Genomic DNA, 21555 nt, shown 5'->3' with positions numbered 1-21555 from the left:
CTACCTGTGTCAGAAAGTCTCCTTTTTTGGGGGAGAAAGTTCTTATCCTCAAAAACACATTCAAGTCTTAAAACCAACCAGAAAGCACAAGAATAACATTCAATGAACCAGCAGCAAGGACTGACCTGGTTTATAACAATTAGTTTACATAAACACTGGGTTATTTCAGAAACACTTGGAAAAGGTTGCTATACAATTATAAAAGAGAACTTGTTACCTGTACCCTGAGAGACCACTAAGAATGGAGATACTTACAGGTGTCCACTCGCTGGAGGTTTCTCATTCGGATGATCCTTACGGTCAGCAGGTAGCAGGGAGAGGATTCTATCTGGAGAAGAACAGTACAAAACAGAGTATGAATAAGCCTTCAGTGGGAAAAAGTATCAAATGAGCAAACCAACAAAGTGCTACAAAACAATAATACAGTCAGTAAAAAATGTGTCAACCATCTCACTATTCTGCAGGTGAAAATCTGCAACATAAGCTTCTGCATTAAAGTTGTCTTATTTTAATATTTTATACATTGCACTGTCTTTTTGCTGTGTTACTCTGAGAGTCTGGATTGCTCATCACAGCAGAACAGAAAGGGATAAAACCCTGTCAACTGATACTGTGTGTGAGATGCTTGCAAACCCCCTTGCTCTGAAATTGCAGACTTCAGCTCTACAATATAGCTACAATAAGTCTCTTGAACAGAGGCGAACACTGTGATGGAGTTGTCAAAATACTGGCAGTCTTACTCAAAGTTACTACCCCTTAGTAACCACCCATGAGGTCCCATTGCATTGAAAAGAGCACTGTGGAGAATATCTGTTGTTGCTGACTCTCACAGGATAAACCCGAAGTACCACTCTCAGAGAGGTGTTTTCCCTTCTGCTTCAAAAACATAGATTTCTCTTTTTTCCCTTTACAATTGTAGAGGAAAAAACAGTAACAATAACCTGAGCTTTTGTAAATCACAACTATGAGATAAACCAATGGCTGAGAATTGTTTCCAGAGGATTTAGGGGGAAGAAATTACGTAGGGGTTGCCATTGGGGAAAAATAAAGAAGAATATCCCCCTCCAAAAAAACCTTAAGATTGAAAGTGCTTAACTACCTTTGGTCCCTTTGAATGTCTCAGCCATAACCTTCTATAAAACAAGTCTCTTCAGATTTTGTGACTGCAGGGACCTCTTCCTATTTATTATTAGAGGATAATGTGATTTCCTTCGTCTAAGGAAGGTGATTTCCTGCTGGTTCATTCCATAAAGCTGTCACTGGCTCAGACCTATAGGCAGAAGGCTACTCTGACAAAGCCAATAAATAAATTGGCATTTCCTTTGGCTGTGACACATGGTCATTTCCTCACACTCCTAGAAACATTTCCACCTGCATAAGTGGTTACAGCAGAGCCCTCCAAATCATTCTTTTCGACAACTGTTATTTTTATCAACTGATTTCCTCTCATTTAGGAGCATCCTTCTATTTCTATAGCACTTCAGAGACTTCCTAGAATGACTATAAACAAGCAGACAAAATAGATGTTAAGGCAGATAAAGAGCTGGAAGAACCTCACTTAAAACAATATGTGTAATGTTGCCAATTTTTTTTTTAAGAGAACAGAGCAAAAAGGACCTTATTTTCACATGGGAAGACAATTAGGCCTCCTTTGTCACAAGAAATTACTTTTTCAATGTGTGTTTAAAATCCTCTTTTCTCTCTCCTAACACATCATGTTATGTTAAAACATTTTTGCTGAGATCTTAAAAAGGGTTCCTGCTTCACCCCTCCTATATGTGCCTCAAGAATTCTTAGTTTTCTTCGTTTTTTAGTACTTCTTCATGAAATGCACCCTCAGCAATCCATCCACCTTCTATTTCAAGTGTTCTCAAAGGAGAAAAAGCCTAACAGAAGTTACAAAATTTGCAAACAACAACTGATGGAGGGATAAGGACACCGGTTCACATTTCAGAAACAGTATAACCATATTAATACAGTTCTCCACCCAGTTAATTAACCCTTCTTCTCAGGTGGGTAATTAGCAAAGGTGGATCACCACACTCACATGTTAGGAATGAGCTTGGGCACCTCAGCATATGCCCTAGAAGGCAGAAACTCATTGTTCAGGAGGATCTGTATAAGCACGGGGCAATTCTTGCAGCCATTTATCTCCAGAGATTGCGCAAGGCACTGCCAGCTCCTGGATCAGCTCCAGCTACGCTTCCTCAGGCAAATGGCATTGCTTGAGTGAGAACCGATGGATTCAATATTTGCAAAGCAGTTTGAGATTCTTAGATAGGAGACATTAAGGAAGTGCGGTGGGTTGGGGTTTTTTAATGATTATTACAGGGTTTCTGCCATCTGATCACCTGTCTCCTGGTTCCCATGTAATGACTTTCTAATGTGTTAGCCAAATTTCCCCATCTGGCATGGGGAGATCAATTCTCAGTGATGCGGCTTTCACAGAAAGACTTACTGAAGTTTCATAAAAAAAATCAGTGGCTTCACAGAAGCTACAGAAGTCAGGACCTGTGCTTGCACTGGAGGAGAGGCAGATGCCACCAGCCAGTTACCCGAGGAAGAGGCAGCAGCCAAGCATTAGCCGTCCTGGCAGCCCCCGGCTCCTGCCGGTGGGGGTAGCAAAGACAACAGGGAGAGCAGAAATCACCCGGTGATCAGGCCTTGCTAATTCTACTGCTCCCAGGAGGATTTGCTATTTTAATTAATTCCAGTAACATATTAAACAAAAGAAATGTATTTAAATAGCAACTGTGACAACCATAACATGAAGTACTAGGGTCTAGTTATACAAACAAAGAAAATAGCAGCTATGCATGCATAAAGCAAAGGATAGAAGCTCTGTTATTCTGTCTACTTAAAACCTATTATGATCCCTTTAACAAAAAAAAAGTCTGCTGCTATATCATGGTGTTCCACATACAGAGAGTTTTCCTCAGCATTTAGCGCTGTCACATTGTAGCTTTGCTTTTGATAAAATCAAGACTGATGTAGTCACTCTGTGACTGTTTTGTTTCATTGATTGTCAGTCTGTTGGCTTGTCTTCAGTTCAGTGCTTCCCAAATTGTGTTTGTGTGCTTCATGTACACACGTGTATCACACAGCTGCATGCAATCTAGCACACTGTGGTGCCAGTACACAAGCAGGATGTACACTGCTAGTTTGTCTGTACTCCCAGGGAAATGAAGCTTTACTGGGATTTTCCAGACAACAGCTCCATCAAATGCAGAGCAGACCTCATAGTCTCTTCTTCCAATTTTCCACCACTTCCTGTAAAAAAGAATAACATGGTATGATACTTGGCACCAAGTTACCATTTTTGTGGAAGTAGAGGATTCCTCTGTCATGTGAATGATTCCAACTTTCTCTCACCCAGGTGAGTGAGAATTTGAAAACAGAAATTTCTCTGTCATAAGTGCTCTGGTGATGCAGGCTGTCTGCATTCCTGGCAGATTTGTACCTCTGTAGTTCTATCCCAGCATTCTTTAAAGTCACGCTTATATCCAGATGTAGGTATGTGTGGCATGCATCCATCTTGAAAAGCACTGCTGTAAATTACTCCACTAGTTTAGCTGTATAATACATCACAAGCGGCTGTGGAGCTCCAAAATGAACGTACCCCTTAATAAGACAAGAGTCAATGAGACGAGAGGATGGCTATTCTTCCTCACCTTTTTTTACTTGCTTTACTCTCAGTACCTTTGTTCAGCTTCTAGGCTTCATCATCTAACAGACTCTTCCAGCAGGGGCTATTGCTAGCAGCATCTTCCCAGCTTGTGATATCAATGGTACGGACATTCACCACTCTGTCGTGCCTACTGCAGACTACCCCAGTCTTGCAATTCCTCAACAGTACAGTCAAATGTGTGTTGGGTCAATGCATATTTTGGTTTTCAGTGTTAGCTCCTTTTTTTACCATAGACGTTCAATCAGGTAGCAGAATATTGTAGCTGCCTTCCCAAAACAGAAAGCAGTCACCCAACAACACTGATCCAGAGTGGAGAATTTACTCCTGAACCTCCAGGAGCAGCCAACACATTCTCAGTCTTGATTGTTGCTCTTTTTAGATTGGTATTTATTCCAAAGCAATCATAAACTAACAGAAAAATAATGCGGAGATCCTGAAATTCATCTTCAGTGTGTGTGATGAAAACTGTATCATCACGAAAAAGCAGCTGTCCTCCCAGCAGGTGCTCAGCTGTTGCTTTTCTACATGAAGTGTGGAATGCCTTCCATCTGCTTTCATGAGGACGTGGCCTTTGTCATGTTGGATGAAAAACTGTGATGGGGAAGCAGAGAGAATTATGTGCCGCAGTGTGCTGGTACCATTACTTGTTTCAGTGCAACTGCACTGCATGCTATTCCACAAGCCATCCTGCAAAGATCAGACAAAGTTCAAAAATACCTTGAGGACAATCAATTTAGTTTTTCAACATTGAAAAAGGCCACTTCTACAGACCAACCTGAAAAAAAATGTGTTATCTATGAAAACCATGAAAAGAGCTTCCCTTCCACTCACACGTTTTTCCTGCAGTCACCCAATAATAATGCCTCTATCTGTTTCTATTTCATCTACTGGCACAGCAAGCCTTTCCTGGCAAAGATAGCTTCCCTGCCTTGGCTTAGGTCCCCCTGCATTCCTGGCCTGGAGAAACATTCTGCTGAGATGAAATCACTCACAGGATGTCACCAGGGCATTCCTTTCTTCATCTCCAGGTGCTAATTTAACTAGATGGTAGCCAGGAACCAAATCGAAAGAACTAAAATACTTTGCTGCTGACGGTGCATCTAGAGCTGCTGGTGTGTGAAGAAGTGCCCATCTTGAGCTGTCTGAGAGTCAGGTCTTCTTAGAGAATGTGCATCCTCAAGTTTCTTACAGTTGTAATTGGGATGCTTCAGGCTGTGAACATCACTAAGCCAAGCCCTACGCCTGCCTGCTAAAGCCTATTTCCCACTGCTGTGGGATGTGCCAGGGGACCCCACTGTGGCACATTGCCTGCTCTGAGGGCGGTTGGCTGCTGCATTTGGCCGTGTCTCTGAAGCTCTTCCTTGTTCTCGACAAACCTGGGCTCCATGTTGGAAAAGCAATCACTCCAATTCCTTCCTTCCTTCACCTCCTCCAGGTGCTGGGGCTGTGGCACCTCCATCCACAGCTGGGGGGCTGCGGGGTGCTGAGGACCACTGCTGCCACCGGCTGCTTTTCACAAGCCATGTGTTTCATGTTTTTTATTAGTAACATAACTTCTTCTAATCAGACCACTTTTTCACCAGAATTAGCAGAAGTCTTGGTTGGATATCAGTGAACTAAAAACTCCCACAGCTGGATGGAAACACCCCTTTCATGCATATGGCCACAGTAACCCCGGTTTCAGGAGGAAAAGTTTATCTGCGTCCACAGGAGCATGACAGGTATATGCAAGACCACAAGAATTGTGTCCTTCAGATCATTGCTTCCTCATACACATACCTGCCATAGGACTCGGAACACTTTTGAGGAATAAGACTGTATACATGATACTGTGCTTGAAACACATTTCCAAAAAGCAGAACTTCAAATATTGATCAACACAACATGGATACTCTCAATGCACAGTGACCCCAACTTCTGCAGAGATTTCTTATTTGACTGATAACGCAGGCTAGTTGCATAGCCCTTCCAGTACTGTTAACATTGTCCTCCATCTTTTAGTGTTTCCAGATGGTTAACAACCAGATCTTTTCTGATTTTGAAAAATAGGCCCATTTGAAAACACAGAGCATTCAACTGCATGTTCAAAATTACTTCCATATATAGAACTGTAGCCAGGGGAATAGGATAGTCCATCCATGAAAAGACAGAGCCCTCTTACACTGCTTTGCCCTTCCCAACCAGAACAAATATGAGAGAAAGAAACTAGACTGACCATTAACCGTCTGAGGGTTGAGACTCATCACACCTAATTCCAGATAGCTGTAAAATAGGTGTTTACACCTGACAGCTGTTAGGCATTTCTGGAGTCTCATTCTAAGGTGGACATTACCACAGGACATGCATCACAGTCCGAAAATCTCTATTTCTGACTACTGATTCTCTAGGGAATCTAGAGGTCTATCTCAGACACAGATGTTTTACATTTTTTATGTCAAATATGGATAAGAGAAACCATATTTCAAAGTTACAAGCTGATGGGAAGTGGCGTCCTTTGACTTTGCAAGGTTCATTTTTGAAGTGGGAGGCATGCTGGAACTTGTCATTACAGCAGTCTGTATTTCAGGCATCCAAATACCACCACTTGGGGTGGCAGGGGAGGTACTTGGGCTCAGAACAGCTTCTGCAGCTGAGCAGAGCCACTACTGGTACCACGTTCCTGCAAGCACCACGGGGCTGGGGGTGGCTCAGGGGTTGTTGCCTCCTTCCTTTCCAGTTGCTGCTGAGCCTAGGGCTGGAGCTGCTCCCAACAGCAAGCTCCTGCCCTTGTGGAAGACAGGGACCCCATGCCTGGCACCAGCAGAGACCCAGCCCTCCTGCCTGTCTCAGCTCCTGGTTCACGTGATGGAGTCCCACCTGTATCAGAGGCAGCAGCTGCAACCTCCTCCTAACCTCACCATGCAGTGTGGCAGGTCCCCACTCCTCTCATGATCTCAGGAGCTACTTCCAGCTTCCAAAACCCAGCAGAAGCCAGAGCTCCTGCTCTGCACAAGGGTGAGAGTTTAACCTGCCCCTCTTCTGTTAAAGGGCTGTGGTTCTCCCAGCTGCACAAACCCTGCAAGAACAAGGAGCCTTTGCCTGGCAGGTAAATGAGGTACCACTTGACCTGAGGTATGAGGCATCTTAACCTGTTAAGACATGGCTCATGCTGAATTCAGAACTATGCATCCATTTTTTCCCCTCCCCTTCCCTCACACTAATTATTGTATGAGACCTGCTGCAATCCTTAAATAATTTAATATAAGCACTGATGTCTGAAATACCAGAGGTGGCTCTGCTTGCTGTTTAGCATGGGGCAAAGTACCAGCCAAGGCCTGAATAATACAGATTTCTTAATGCAAATTAAACCAGCGTGTTGGCGTAAAGGCACATGCAGTTGCTGGGATATGCTGCGGTATGTCTCTAACAGATGATCACTCTTAGCAGGCAGAGACCTTCATCTTTAAGTCTTCTGGTAGTTTCAGTGATGAAAAATTTACATTTGAGAAAAACTGAGCAAAAGATGAGAGCATCCTTCACATAAACACAGGATATGCTGTAGTAATCAAGTCATGATCACGCACGTGCATAGGATACAGTGCTATGTTCTGATCAAAGACGAAAAAACTGACTATATAACCAGATGCAAGAATGACAACTCAGTCTATCAGCAATGGATTGTCATGAATTTTTGGAATTTTGAAATGTGAAAAATAATCCTTCGGTGAGAGACAGGGGCAATATAGTGGTCTAGAAGAAGGTTATGGTCCCATACACATAAGATGATTCTCTTGGTCCACTACCATCATACCTACCCCCCTGAAATTTCATGACCCTTAAATGTCTTTGATCTAAGCCTCTATCCTGAGCAGATAATGGAAAAACAAACACATCACTGTGTGGGATTAAGAAATGGAGACAAGAAGTTACCTGTCATATCTATAATTATCATAGGTAATTATAACCCAGGAGTTCAAATCTTTTTGTTTTTTCTCATCATGATTTTAGGTTCCTTACCCCTTGTAAGGAGCAGATATTAGACCAAAGACTGATAAATTCGTTGGTTTTCAGCCTGTTTTTACTATCTACAAAATTCTTCACGCTATACATGGTCCAGAATTTCATTATCTCCACAGGCTGGAGATACCAGACATTTTAAGCTAAATATTTGCAGGATGAAATGCCATAAAGACCCAAGACTGATAGAATATATCATGAGTAAATACAGTATAATCTTCTAATGCCACTGATTTTTTTTTTTTAAATAAAAATCCTAATACTGGGCAAACACAAAAGCTAAACTTTGAAAAGTATATGTGAAAAAGTAAAAATACTGTGAATGTGAATAAGAATTTGTTCTAATTTCTCAGTGCCTAAATTGTACCAGGACTACTTGTTAATTAGCTTATCACAAAGCTCACCTGTCTGCCTGTTTACAGTATTACTTCAACTTCCAGATAAAGCTCCTTTTCAGCTTCATTTTGTCTCAGTACAACTTGTCTGCATGGTTTATAATGCAAAATTCCATAGAAGTATCTGCCTCAGAAGCAGACACTTCTTGGGACAACATTGTTGTATGAGTCACATTTAACTTCTGTAATCCTGACAGATAGGAAACAATGCCTGTACTTACTGCACAGATAGCAAAGTAGCAGAATGAGAACCCCTACCAAAATCAGTAATTTCTAACAAGAATAAACCTATGACTGGTCTTCTAATACAAGAAATAGCGCTGGCACATTCAAGCATCACTCCTTTCACAGAATCCCCCATTACAGTTTTCTTCTGATGGAGCACAGAAGTGGTGAAAAATGAGGGTTCAATAATCCAGGACTTGCCCATAAATTGCTAGGATAGAGATTGCACTGCCAAAGCCATTACATCAGAACATGCATCACTGTTACTTTTGGCCCTTCTAGTTACAAAAAGCATTGTGGAACAGAAAGCCCTCTAATGGATTTTTTTTACAAGTAACTGAGGGATTAAAACAGTAGATATTCTCCATGCTCCCAATAAAACATAACAGAGAAATACAATAAGCAATTCAGAAAATCATAAACATAAGTAGAACAAAATGATCCAAATGATAAATCTTTATCTATCTACCTGAGCCTTCTCCCTTTTTGAGCAAAACAAAACTCTCAGCCCACTTTGGTTTGAAATTCTCTTGCTCATAATACCTTGAAATCACCTTTGTCTGGTACAGTACTTTCTTCATTTTCTTCTTGCGGTTCACCACGTCCCAAAGAATCAATGTCTGAGTCTTCATCCTGAAGAAAGAAAGAATGGTAAATTATAACATTAAACCAACAACAGCGGGATTATCAGGGTAGAGAATTAATTCCTACTTGCAATAACTTATGCTGAAACCCCAGTTAGAACAGCTGTTGATTACACCCAGCTGTATCACAGCGCTCAGCATAATGAACAGACCACCGTGTGGTTTGGTACACACTGGTACAAAATCCATGTCAGGGGTACCCTTTCAACAAGTCAATGAAGAGCGAGCCATTTCAGCTGTGAGATACCCAAAAGGTGCTTCTGCATTTATTCTGAGAATAAAGGTTTGCTTTTTGTTTCAAATGCGATCTTTTGACAATCTGCTCCTGCTCTCAGGAGTATTAAATCTCAATTTAAAAAATCGCAGAATCTCTTCTCTGGGTTTGAGCCCAGAGCATGAAACACATTGCAGTTGCAAAATTTTAAATGTAACATTTCAATTTTTTCAGGAAACAGAAGTTCCAAAACACTTCTACAACATAGGGTGCCCCCTTTTGAAATACTTTGTAGGAAAACACCATTAAAGGACAGTACCTATAAAAAATGTCAAAAGTATTCTGTTTCCGTTTCCAGAGTACTTCCTGAAACAATGTGCCTTCGTCCAGTCAAAGAGCACAAGAACAATGTATAACATCCTACAGTTAAAATTAAATGCAAATCTTGAAATGACCCAGAGAATGCAAAGCAAAATGGAAAATTCAGAACAAAAATGGGAATGCGGAAATAAAATTCAATTCCCTATCCTTAGTCTTTATCCTGTCCTTATCCTTTTTCCAATAACATAAAATGGGGTTGTCACATTAATATGCATGTCAAAATTTTGCTATTGATACAGAAATATTAAGTTTTTAATAAAAGTAGCATTTGATTATGGAAGAAAAAAGATTCTTTAAATCTGGGTCTGGATTCAGGCTGGTAATTCAGTCCCATAAAATTGTTCCCTTCCCTGTTCATTTTTTCCACTTTCTCTTCTTTTTCTGTCCCGTTGCTACGCTGACTTCTCTCATTTTGCCTATGAAGCTGAGATCTTTGGCTCCAGCGGAGTCAGGAGGAATTTTGCCACTGATAGCCACGAAAACAAGATGTCACCTTAAACTCCTTCAGGCAGAGACATTGCCGCCCAGTCCCATCAGACAGTAAGTTTGTACAGTAGTTTGTATACAAACACACTCACAAAGCAGGATTTTGTTCACTGTCACACGCATGTCAAATGCAGTGGACCTTTAAGCAAACTTTTAAAGCCGTTTTCTTACCTGTAGTGCTTTTGCATTTGACAGCATCATGGTCTTCCCTGGATTCAAGTAATAGAGCGTTTCTGGCACCTCCACGGGCAGCACTTCCTGAGACATGTTTGCAGGATTTACTCCTGTAGGAGTCAATGACAAGTTATTTTATAAAATGACCTGAGGCCCCACCCATCTCATCTCTATAAGTAAAGGACTCCCCTCCCATTGCCGAAGTCGGTAAAACGCCAAGGATGACTGCTCCGGGGAAGGATCTTACGGGGCAAGCGCAACAGCCAAAAGGGATGCGGTACCTTCCTCTGGCTGGGAACCTCTGCCAGCCTGGCCTCGCTCCTTGGGTCCTGCCACGGCTGCCACCATTTTCTGTGGTGAGCAGTGTCCCGGCCCGTCCTGCCAAGCCGAGGAGAAGCACCACAGCTGGAGCCTGCTCCTTCAAACCCAGCTCTTCCCCACCTGCGGCATGGGGACGGCCCGAGCAGGGAGCGGCGGCAGCTCCTGTGGGGGTGGAAACCGAGCCTGGAAAAAGCCTCTCTGTGTGTAAATAACTACCAGTGACCTGCCTGCGTGCAGGCACCCACCTGTCCGCTTGGGTCAAGGCCTCCCTGTAGGTGGGGGAACCCGAACTCACTGCCCTGCGCCACACAGTAGCCCCCCGGGAAGGGCCACCCCCACCACCTGACAGTTACCGCGCGGACCGTGGGGTCCCAGCTCCTCCGGGGCTGCTCCCACTTCTTCTTCCCGGGGGAAGAAGGCCCAGGCGTGGGCACGGGGCCGGGTCTTTGGTTTGCAGAGGAGAGCTGTAGGTAGGGGAGGTGAGTGAGGGGCATGGAGCAGCAGCCCATTGTGTGTGAGAGGACGGCAGGGGAGGAGGAGGTGGACATTTGCAGGGGTTAGCAGAGATCTTGAGGTCAATGCCTATGGCTACAAGCGTTACCCAGGACTACTAGTGCACCTGGCAGTACCCTAAATTCGACAAAAAAAGCAAGGAAATCTATAATAGCTGTGCAAAGCAGGTAAGAGTTATGCTTTCATACATTTTTCCAGGGAAAGGCAACTGAACTTTACACGGCAACTGCAGGAAACTCATGCCAAGATGAATGGAACATACTATCCAGTGGTTTTTAGTTTTATTAGTTTCGTTTTACAGAGATTTTGTTCAACCAAAGAGCATGAACAAAAGAGCACATGAACATCTCCAGGCATACTCAGTGGAAATTACCATCTTCAAACACAGAAAAACAAATGAATAACAAACTAGCAGCCCCAGTAACAGTAGGCTGTGTCATAGCATCTGCATTTCCAGCATGAAAAGTAGCTCTGCCCACACATGAAGTACAAGAGCATCTTTTGGCCTCAGGTCACGGACACCCTGAGCTGCATCCTGGAGGACTCCTCTTGCAGCTTAATTTAGAGAGCAATCACTCATCTTTGGTTTTTTAGCCTCATCAGAAAAGAAGACCTGTCTGACCTTAGAAGACCTGCCATGGGACACTAAAAATACCAGTACACTTGTCATTAGAGCAGGCCAGCTTTCCCAAGGCTGATTAGTTTGGGAGACCATTAGCATAAGTGATAATATTCACATAGAAACCCCTCTAAAGGTGACAAATCTTAAGAAAGTTGAGATTTCCTGTCCGCAAGGAAACCCATGGAAAAGAACAGGCTGATTCTGTGTACAGACTTCCATGTCTGCAGAGTTAATTCCCCATTATATGCACACTCAGCCATCTGGAATGATCTGTACAGCCTTCAGCTAAATCAAGGTATTCTGCTCCCACCTGAGTGACTCCACAGGGAATGCCATAAAGAAAGAAAACTCTGAGGATTTCATTAAGAACTGAACCAGTGTTATCTAATTTAAAATCTGAATGTACAAAACTGGATGGTCTCAATTTGTAGAAGAAAAGCAGAGGCTCCAAGTGGAATGATTTTATTTCTTTACATTCCATACTTCAGTAATTTAAGGAGAGATGAAGCAACATAAACTATCTGCTTCAAAGATCTAACTGTAGTTGCCCTGGCAGCAAACAGCACACTACTCTCATCCTTTAGTGTTTGCTAGACCTCATACTCCCTCTAAATACTTAGGTTTCTTACTAACACTACAACCCAGTTTGTAGAAGCATCAATCTCTTCGCAAAGGTACCTGTGTCACACCTGACTACAGAGACAGGCTGTGGAGAAATGGAGCTCCCTGAGAAACTTAAAATTTTTCAACATGTTCAAATATAGCTTTGTGATTCCTTTTATCACAGTCTTGGACTGGACCAAAACTGCTGATAACCAGTGTCCCCCTAAACACCTTGCAACACTATATGCTTGTCTAGCCTTTGAACAGGCCAGGCAAAATGAGCCTGGGGTTATTCTGGCAAGCTGGAAACACAACTAGGACTGGCCGTGACCACCTCACTTCTCTCAGACATATAGATACTTCTATATAAAAAACAGTATTGGTGAGCAGAGTCAGATTGGCATTCTGGCTCAGCTGCATCCTCTTCCTGCAGAAGGAGCAGTGTCCTAGACCATCACTTGTGCAGTTAGTGAAGTAAGGAGATGTGGAGCAGGAGAGGAAACTCAGAGGAAGCAGGGACACTACTGTCTGTCATCTTACCCTGTCTTACTCTTTAACCAAAGAGTTTAAAAGTACTAGAATATATTCCTGTTCGGATGTGACGATCATACTGAGAAAAGTATGGCACTTTATATCCATTACCTATATCCATCAGCATTTGTATGCATCTAGCATATAACACAGCTCTGATACTGAAAGGTATTACTTTCCCAGTAGAGAGACTGACATCATTAATGACTTTTTACCTCACTGCACTCACAGTTAAATACTTGTCTGTGTTTCTTTCATGTTACAGTTACTGATGCACCAGATAAAGCCCAGCACTTAACATACCGGTCTTAGAGCAGCCTAATTGGAGATTTATGGTCCATTTTATGTCTCTCAGATTTTATGCATGTTGCAAATGTACAGTCCTCAGTGGTTACCTGTAGACTGAGAAAGTCTTCTGTGCCTGGAGTTGTGTCATTGTGGGACATTTTCTGTACTTGGAGAAGCTTTCCCAGGAGTACAGTAAACTAGAAGAGTGGTTCCCAGTTTTCTGAATCACTGTTCACCCTCCACACTTCTGCAGGCTACGTGAAAGTTTATCATCTGCTCACAAGCTGGAAACCAGCACAAGGGCAGTATGACCAGTATGGTGCTTCCTCCTGTGCCCCAAACCAGCTGTGTTTTACAGGCCATCAGCTCCTGCATCAGCAGCTGTCATGGACCAGAGCTCAAAAGTGACCAGAAAAGGTATTTGTTAAGGATTTTCTGAATACTCTTCTGCACATGGGACCAAAACATTTAATCTGTAAGAAATTCTAGGATATCATATCATATCATATCATCTGTTAAATCTCTAAACTACATCATATGTTTATAAAGTAGATACCAAACCAAAAGAACTGCAGCTCAAGGAGGTATTTGGAGCATGGCTTACTTTCAAGACTGGCTGGAACAATTTTGGATGTCAACTAGCTGAGTAGCAGAAATTGCAAAATTAAAGAAGCAACTATCAATTGCTCAAGATTTAGAAGTGCGTATTAATATATGTAGAAACTTGCAGCTCCTTAGCTGATGGTTATCAGCCTCTAAGGATACTCCATTACCTCAGCAGAAGAAAGGAAATAGGAGGAGAGAAAACATTTCATATGTTTAGAGATTATTAGCTGAGAGAGAGAAGGGTGCAATAAGCAGCAGCTGGCAGGAAAAGTCATACTGCTATGGGCCGAAAGACCATTTTTTCACAGTGTTTAAGGGCAGAGAAAAGAAGAGAGAGCTGGGAGCTAGAAAGCACTCACAGTATGCATATTAGGTGTCTGTAAACCCAGAGTGGTCAGAATCTCAGCAGTAGCATTTAATGCTATCACATTTTCTGGATTAGGGTTTTTCAGTTGCTATTCTTTTTAATGGAACTGCCTGTCAAGACTTCTTTGAAGAAACTAGAAGAGGGATATACCTTTATCTCCATTTAAAATGTTTGTCTCCACCACCTTTTTGTTCCTGATTTCCTCTTTCTCTTCTTCTTTCCATTCCCTGCCATCTTTTCTTTCCCATTGCCCTCTTGGCTTTCCAAAACATCCATTTCCTTCCTTTGTCCATCTCAGCACCACATAGCTATAATTCCCTTTTTCACTTTTATTCCAGTATTATAATTTTTTTTTTCCTTCCTCCCTCCCTTGCTTTTTATACCACCTGTTTTCTTAATTTTTCCCCTTTGTCTCACATATCTCCTCCATACTGTAATGGTACCTCCAGAAGCTTCAAATCTGAATGACGGAGGTGTCATAATTGGAACAAGCATGAATACTACAAGCATTAGGGCAGCTGGGATCAGGCCATGACATCTGGATGAGACACCCAACTGCACAGAGAAAAGGGGATAAGCAATAGTGGGTTGAAGGGAGTGCAAAGGAGACCTCAGGACCCAAGGAGGAAGAAACTGGAGACATGACAAGACATCCCAGAGTTTTGAAATGAAGACCTGGAGGGGTGGGAGGACTGCTGGGGAAGTGCTTTATGAATGCTGCAGGTGTGCTGGGCTTCAGTGGAAACCCTGCAACAGACAGATTTTCAGGAGGAGCTCAAAGGTACAAAAGTTCAATGTCATGAAAGACACACAGCTCTCACGCATTGCTGCCTGTTGACCAGCATACCATTATCAGGGCATGAGGAAACCAGCCCTGCTGGAAATGAGGCCCTGATGGCCTCCTCTGCAGCACTGTCACTCTAGTGAGATGGTGGGATATTGCACATACACAGCAGAGCTTTACATTTGAACAGGTTTTGGCACAGGGTTTCTCAGAAGGGAGTCCTGCTCTACCACCCACATTCTCTGGTACCCGGTGTAGCAGACACATTTCCCGTCACTCATGTGGTGCAACCTGTAGTCTCGTAAACGAATAGCTCACGTCACTCAGGTTATTTACAATTATCTTTTGTTTGATCACTCTTTGGGCTACAGAACAGCATAAAATGGTGCTGCCAACCATCCCATTAGCTTCTACTTCTTCAGTGGCACTCACCTGACAGGACTGCCCGAGTACTCACATGCCTCGTGAGGGGTTAAAAAATCCCACTGCTGCTTTCCTTAGGTTCCTACAGGCTGAATCACTTCACTGAGCTGCCCAGTTCTTATGCACCTTTGTGATAATCGGAAGGGCTGGGGCAAAGGTCCAATTGCATGCTAATCCCTTCACTTACCTACAGATAATGAATAGGTAAGAAGGAGAAGCCAGACACAGAAAAGATGCAGAACATATTAATTACAATTAAGGAGGTCATCATGATAGTGCTTGTAGTTCCTATTACCACGGCTACCAAGAGTTCTGTCTTTTAAAACATTTAGGAAAAATCATGCTAATTCCTGTTGGCGCTAACACTGTGATACAGCATGGGCCTGGATTTTTGCAATGCTTCTCCCCCCCTAGTTTGTTTCCTCCTTTGAAGGGAAAATTCCATGAAATTACTCCTACTTCCTGTAAAAAAAGGGACACTCCCAACCCGCAAAACCAAAAGAGCTTTTAAATGCCCACATCTGCAGCTGTTACCTACATTCTTTCAATGCCTCAGTACAGCCCAGAGGCTGAGCACGGGAAACATACCCTATTAGCAGCTGAACCAGAACAAAAAACGCCAGAAGACAAAGCCACACAAAGCCTCCACACTGGCGTGCAAGAACTGACAGCCAGGATCTTCTGCGAGTGTTCTGTGCAATTAATTAATAAATTTAGTGATAAAAAGCAAGCTGAGCCCAACAAATTAATCAACCCCCTAAGTCACAAACAAAACACCCTTACTAAACATAGACCAGGAGGGCTGACTAGATGAGAGTCAGGAGAACAGGCCACTGCTGAAGAGCAGTCACCTGGAGACACCTCTACAATATCTCAGAGAGGAAGAAACCAACTGCAGATGGCACGGTGGGGCTGGTGTCCTTCCCCTCAACTCAAGAGCATTACTGATGGGCTTGTTACACATCTCTGGGTGAAGGCCTCCAGTGCCCCAGGAAAAGGATGGCTGGATGGAGGATTAAGCCAGACCTTTTTCAGGGTCTACAGCAATGCAGGATGTTTAGGTATTTTCAGGGTAACAGCAAGGACCTTGCTGTGGGACTCAGGTGGCTGTGGGTGTATCTGAAAGAAGAAAGTCATGGATATCTGAGGATTGCAAGGAGAGAATTGAAAGGAAGACCCAGTTCTTGTCCAGGAGCTTTACCCATACTGAAGGCACCACTAGGAGCTATTGTGTGGGCATGGCCAGACTGTCAGGCAGTGCGATGGGCTCAGCCCCTGGCAGGTACAGCAGAGCATGCCTTAGTGGCACACTGGGAATAAATGAGGCTTCCCTGTGTTAAACCAACAAACAAAAACACAGCAAGGGTAGCAAAGGGGTATAGTTAATGGCAGGGATGGAAAGAGAGAGGCAGGGTTCTTGGTGTCATCAAAGGACTTGGATGGCAGGGGTGGGAACACCATTTGCAGCTCTTGGAGATGCCCAAAACCCCAGCTGGAAGATGGGCAGGTGGGAGAAGTAGCAAACACGTGTGTCACTCCAAATGGATTTGCCATAATGATCAACAGGGAAGCCCAAGAGGGAGTTAGAGCTGGGACAGAGGAGAGGCAATGCCGAAAGGGATTGCATGACTCAGCAGCAGAGATTACAAAGAGAAGAGCCCTCGATGAGCACCGGCAAGTAAACAGCCATTTCAGCACACTGGAGGTTTGAACCACGGCTGCAAATTGGATGGAGGTGTGAGGGCCTGAAAAGCAGCTGGGGCAAGGACACACCGTCCCTAAGGGGGCTAAGGTCATCAGAGGTGAGCGTGGGAGACTAAAGACAAAGGCTAGATGAAAACAAGGCATAAAGGAATGCTTGAAGGAAGAGAGAGAGACAGATGATGACAGCAAGAGGGAATAGAAATTTTCAGCCCTTTAGAGGTTCATATTTCATTTTGAATTAAGGATTTATTTTCTATTTTAGCTATGATTCATTATTCATAGCTCTGTGTTTGCCAATGCACGTTACTTCAGCACAGACAAGTCACTGCGTTTCATTTAAATTTGAAGCAATTAAGTGCAGCTGATACTGACTGAAGCATTATCTTTTTTTAGATTAGTATCTTTGTTGTAATGAAACAGATTTACAGAGTATTTGCATTATTAAAATCCTTCACAAAGCAAATAATTATTTTGATCTTCATCTCAAAAATAAGCAGTTTGAACAAATTGCCTTGTGCTATTTATAGTAGTTGCACAGAGCCTGTGTTGCTTGTATACAGTCAGGGACTGACAAAGTTATGCAATTACCCATGAATTACTCATGGATATCAGTGTAAAGCACTTAGCATGCCTTCCTACCACAAAATCTGAATGTCTTTCAGGTTTTGATGTTTTTATTCTCACAGCATCCCATCCTATAATAACAAGAAATACTATTAAACCTGTTAAAATTAATGGGATGTGGATGCTGAGCTGGATCCTCTAAATACAATGAGTGTCCAGTGAAAAGCACAACCCCAGGTTAGGTACTTACAAACACCAGAAGAGCCTATCCTGACTCACAACAGCATTTGAAATGGTCACTTCCAGGGGATTTTCCAAACCTAAATATTGCTAATAATAAAATAGTCCTAAATATTACAATAAAACTTGTAAATTCAGAAATATAGAAAATGTCTATTTTCCATGTGAAATCTCAGATTTTCTGTATCTTTTATGTTTAGTTTTGCATGTTATTTCTAACAAAATTTCTTGCTGACACTGTAAGAAAATACAGTTTTCTCTTTTTCTTTGAAATTGTCCACATTTATTATGTATTTTCCTGTTGCACTAGATTTGGAATAAATTAAATATCTGTAGCTTATTTGTCTTCACTTCACATATACCTTCTACTAGTGTAGTAAATTTTGAAAGAATTTGTATTGCTGTCCCACATTCATGCATTTAAAAAACTTGTCAACAAGCTCCATATTTCCTAACCTTTGATTTACTGCATATACATGTATATACATGAAAAAAATGTTCACCAGCAGTGAAATCCAAAATAAAGCATGAGACTAACCATTATTTTGTTCAATTGGTTTATCTAGGGTCACCACGTGGTGGAGAGGAACCACAGGCTGTGACAAGTCTTTGTACTTTCCCAAGACCATTGTGCTCATTCACAAACAGGTCTTGATTCTTCTGCAGGGAAAAAAAAAAAATCATATGGTGTCTTTCTGAAACTCAGGACAGTGTTTATTTTTTGTGTTGTCGTTTCTGCTGTATGGCTGAATTCAAAGCCTGAAGGATCAGATGTTTGTTGTTCTGAATGTTGTAGCTGGTCAGATCTACCAGCTTGTCGAACTCTTCCTCTGTGTAGGTAAAGCTGTTTAAGCAATATGGGGAAAAAATGCTGGAAACGTCCACATTGCCCTGCGCCATCTCAGCAGGGCTGCGCTCCACACCTGACAAATAAAGAAAGGTCATCAATGGGGTATAGATGTGGTCCCATGTCCCGCTTTCCAGCTGGGGCACAATGTTGCTCCTCGCTACCTTGACACCCATATTCCTCTCGCATGGGAGCCACAGCAGGGGAGGAAGGGGGCCATGCTTGACCATGTCTCCCATCCCGACACAGCCAAAGGGTGACCAGGTGATGAGAGGACCATCTCTGTCCCACGGCTTACCAGGCTCTTTGTATTTTCTGAAGGTGTCATTCACCAGCGGGAAAAACACCACTGTTGGCGCCTCTGGGGTCTCTGTGTCTTCGAAGATGTAGCACTCCTTTAGATTCTTCTTTTCTTCTTCACTCAGGTGGACTTTGGGAAATGGGATTCCCTGCTTTAGGAAGTACTTGGAGGCTTCTTCCAAAGGCTGCATTCAGACAGAAAAAAAAGGTCAGAAATTCTGCTACCACCCAACTTTTCCTAATGCACAATGCATCCATCACAGGCCCTTCACAAACACCTGGGAGCAGCGTTCACTGTCAGTATTTCTTCTAGCCTTTGTCTCTTGCATGAGATATTAAGTACTAGTTATTAACAGAACAACAGTTCAAGACCCAGCCTCCAACTTGCACTCCTGATTGTTGTCTTACCTTCTTCTCCTCCTCAGCCTTTATCTGCAAGATAAATAAGATGTTCATGGCTGTGGGCAAGGGTGGCCTAACTGCTTAGGACACAGAAACATGCCCCTTACTGGAGAAAATCCTGAAATGAGCAGAATGGACAGGAATCTGAAATGGTACGTTTTTAAAATATGAATTCACAAAGGTACGAACATTTTGTTGACTTGGCATGAAACATTTAAAAGCCTCTAACTGTCTTAGATGCCTTAAGACGGTTGTCAAAAGTGATGTAGGTATCTGGGAGCAAACATCATCTTGACTGAAATGTTAATTTAATCTTGTGGGTGTGTCAGTCATTTTTGAAAATAGGATTTTTGTTCCTGAATCTGGTTGGCACATATGAAAATTTTAGTCTTCAAGAACTTCTGTGTTATCCATATCTAGTAACAGGAATTATAGACCAGGTTATTAGCTGGTATTTGAAGCAGAAGATACGGTATCAAAGGACAATTCTTCTCCACAGTTTAGAACAACAACAAAAAAAATCCAGTTACTGTTCTAAAGACAACTGGACAAATTACTTCTAACTCAACTGCATGTGGATGTCTTTAGACGGATATCACAGGACAAACAAAACAAGTTCATCAGTGGTGGTACTAGTTCCAAAGAAACACTCCATACGGAGTGTAGCCTCAATAGCCATATCAAGATCCCAGGAGCACACAGGTCTAGAAGATAGCATTTACCTATCAAAGGGTTAATTAAAATAAAAGATTTAGGAAACTGATACTACTTCTGTTCTCCTTGGGGGATTTTCCATAGTATACCAGCATCACTGAGAGACCTAGGCATCTACAAAATGGGAGCTGTACACCAAGAATCTTTTTCTCCCAAAATCAGTTTCTTCTACATAAATTATTCTGACTCCTTAGGAGTTAAAGAGGGCTAAAATAGCTAAAAGACAGCAGTTATAAAAGAAGAGAGAGTGGTCATCACACCGATGTCTGTGATCCAGAAGAATAGTTTAAGTGTAGGACAACATCCACTTTCCTCTCCGGCCTCATGAGCGGTGGGTAGCTGATATCGATGTAACCCGCCGTGTCTGCCAGGCACACGAACTCTGCCGTTTCTGTCAGCTGGTTGGGGAAATTCTCTAGTACAGTATCTAAAAGGAAGTATTTGTTATGATGAGTGATTCACTAAAGAAGTAATATATCTGTTGTTTGGCTAATAAGGGAGGAAAAAATGCCTCTTGTCTCCCCATTACTTTTGTTTTCCAGGACCCTGCTACACTACAGAAGCTCAGCCTTGACACAGAAAAGAAAGACCTGTCCAAGGTAAAAAGACAGAGCTCCTTCACATCTCATGCTGCTCTGCTTCTGTCCCCAATGAGCAGTAGTTGCCATTCCCTGGAGTCAAGTGACTTCTTGGAGCTGATTTGACTGGATGAAATTTAACTAGTTATCTTGAAATTTTTGTTTCCAGAGTGAAAAATAAACCCTGTTCATCCTCTGCCTTCTCTACACTGATGCAAACATTGACCATCTAAGCAGAAAAAAAATTAATATTCAGGGATGTTTACCTTTCCACATACAGAAGCTTGTGCTCTGAAGGTATTCATTGTGCACCTGGAACCCCTTCAGGAAGTTGTAGAACTTTGAAACCATCACCCGCTCGGTCAGGACCTGCCGAATGATGCCCATGATGCCACATTCAGGGGTGACTAAGTAAGTCTCCAACTCATGACTCCTGGCTGGTGAGGAAGGCTCATCTCCTTCTGAAGGGTAGAGGAGATGAACAAGTTTTTGTTTTGATACAGTTCTTTGCAATAGTTAAAATACCAAAAGGCATCTAATGTTACCTAGAGGAAAGAAAATCCTAATAAGACATGGCAACATACAGTCAATGTCAAAGTAGGAACAAGAAGAAAATCAATCTTCAGTAAAACATATTCCATGAAAAACAAAGTCAGAGTGGCAGCAAACTTCCTAAAGCTGGAAAAAATGATCTACTGCTTGACAGAAGTCATAGGTGGATTCCCTGTGTGAAGGTCAGGGTACGCTGAGAATCTGGATCAGTTTCTTTCAAAATTAGTCCAAACCAGCTTTGCAAAAAAAGAGTGCTGTCAGGAGACTTAGACACACAGAAAAGAGCAGAGAAAAAGGGTTGTGCTAAATGGCACCTCATGAGATTGGGAAAGAGGGCCAATGACTTTCTATCACAAGCATTTATTGAGCTCAGGGTTCTACAACACTTCCATG

The 21555-nt window shown here is 42.5% G+C and overlaps 2 protein-coding genes across 2 annotated transcripts in view; both read right to left on the bottom strand.

Annotated features, from left to right (window-relative positions):
• The window catches only part of LOC104325162 (cytosolic phospholipase A2 epsilon-like), a 37501-nt gene extending 27052 nt beyond the window's left edge, over nucleotides 1–10449 (bottom strand). Inside the window, exons 1-3 of the mRNA XM_069784387.1 lie at nucleotides 10201–10449; nucleotides 8848–8937; nucleotides 256–328 (exon numbers count right to left, since the gene is read on the bottom strand). Of these exons, the coding sequence (XP_069640488.1) occupies nucleotides 256–328; nucleotides 8848–8937; nucleotides 10201–10296 (259 nt within the window). The 5' untranslated portion in view covers nucleotides 10297–10449. The remainder of the gene's footprint in view (nucleotides 1–255; nucleotides 329–8847; nucleotides 8938–10200) is intronic.
• Nucleotides 10450–18218: 7769 nt separating this feature from the next.
• The window catches only part of LOC104316392 (cytosolic phospholipase A2 epsilon), a 34312-nt gene continuing 30975 nt past the window's right edge, over nucleotides 18219–21555 (bottom strand). Inside the window, exons 17-20 of the mRNA XM_069784726.1 lie at nucleotides 20877–21071; nucleotides 20293–20459; nucleotides 18915–19101; nucleotides 18219–18692 (exon numbers count right to left, since the gene is read on the bottom strand). Of these exons, the coding sequence (XP_069640827.1) occupies nucleotides 18484–18692; nucleotides 18915–19101; nucleotides 20293–20459; nucleotides 20877–21071 (758 nt within the window). The 3' untranslated portion in view covers nucleotides 18219–18483. The remainder of the gene's footprint in view (nucleotides 18693–18914; nucleotides 19102–20292; nucleotides 20460–20876; nucleotides 21072–21555) is intronic.

Source organism: Haliaeetus albicilla, chromosome 5 (assembly GCF_947461875.1).
Source record: "Haliaeetus albicilla chromosome 5, bHalAlb1.1, whole genome shotgun sequence".
Classification (NCBI taxonomy): domain Eukaryota; kingdom Metazoa; phylum Chordata; class Aves; order Accipitriformes; family Accipitridae; genus Haliaeetus; species Haliaeetus albicilla.
The sequence above is the reverse complement of the archived record's forward strand: the minus strand, read 5'-3'. Positions and strand labels throughout refer to the sequence as shown.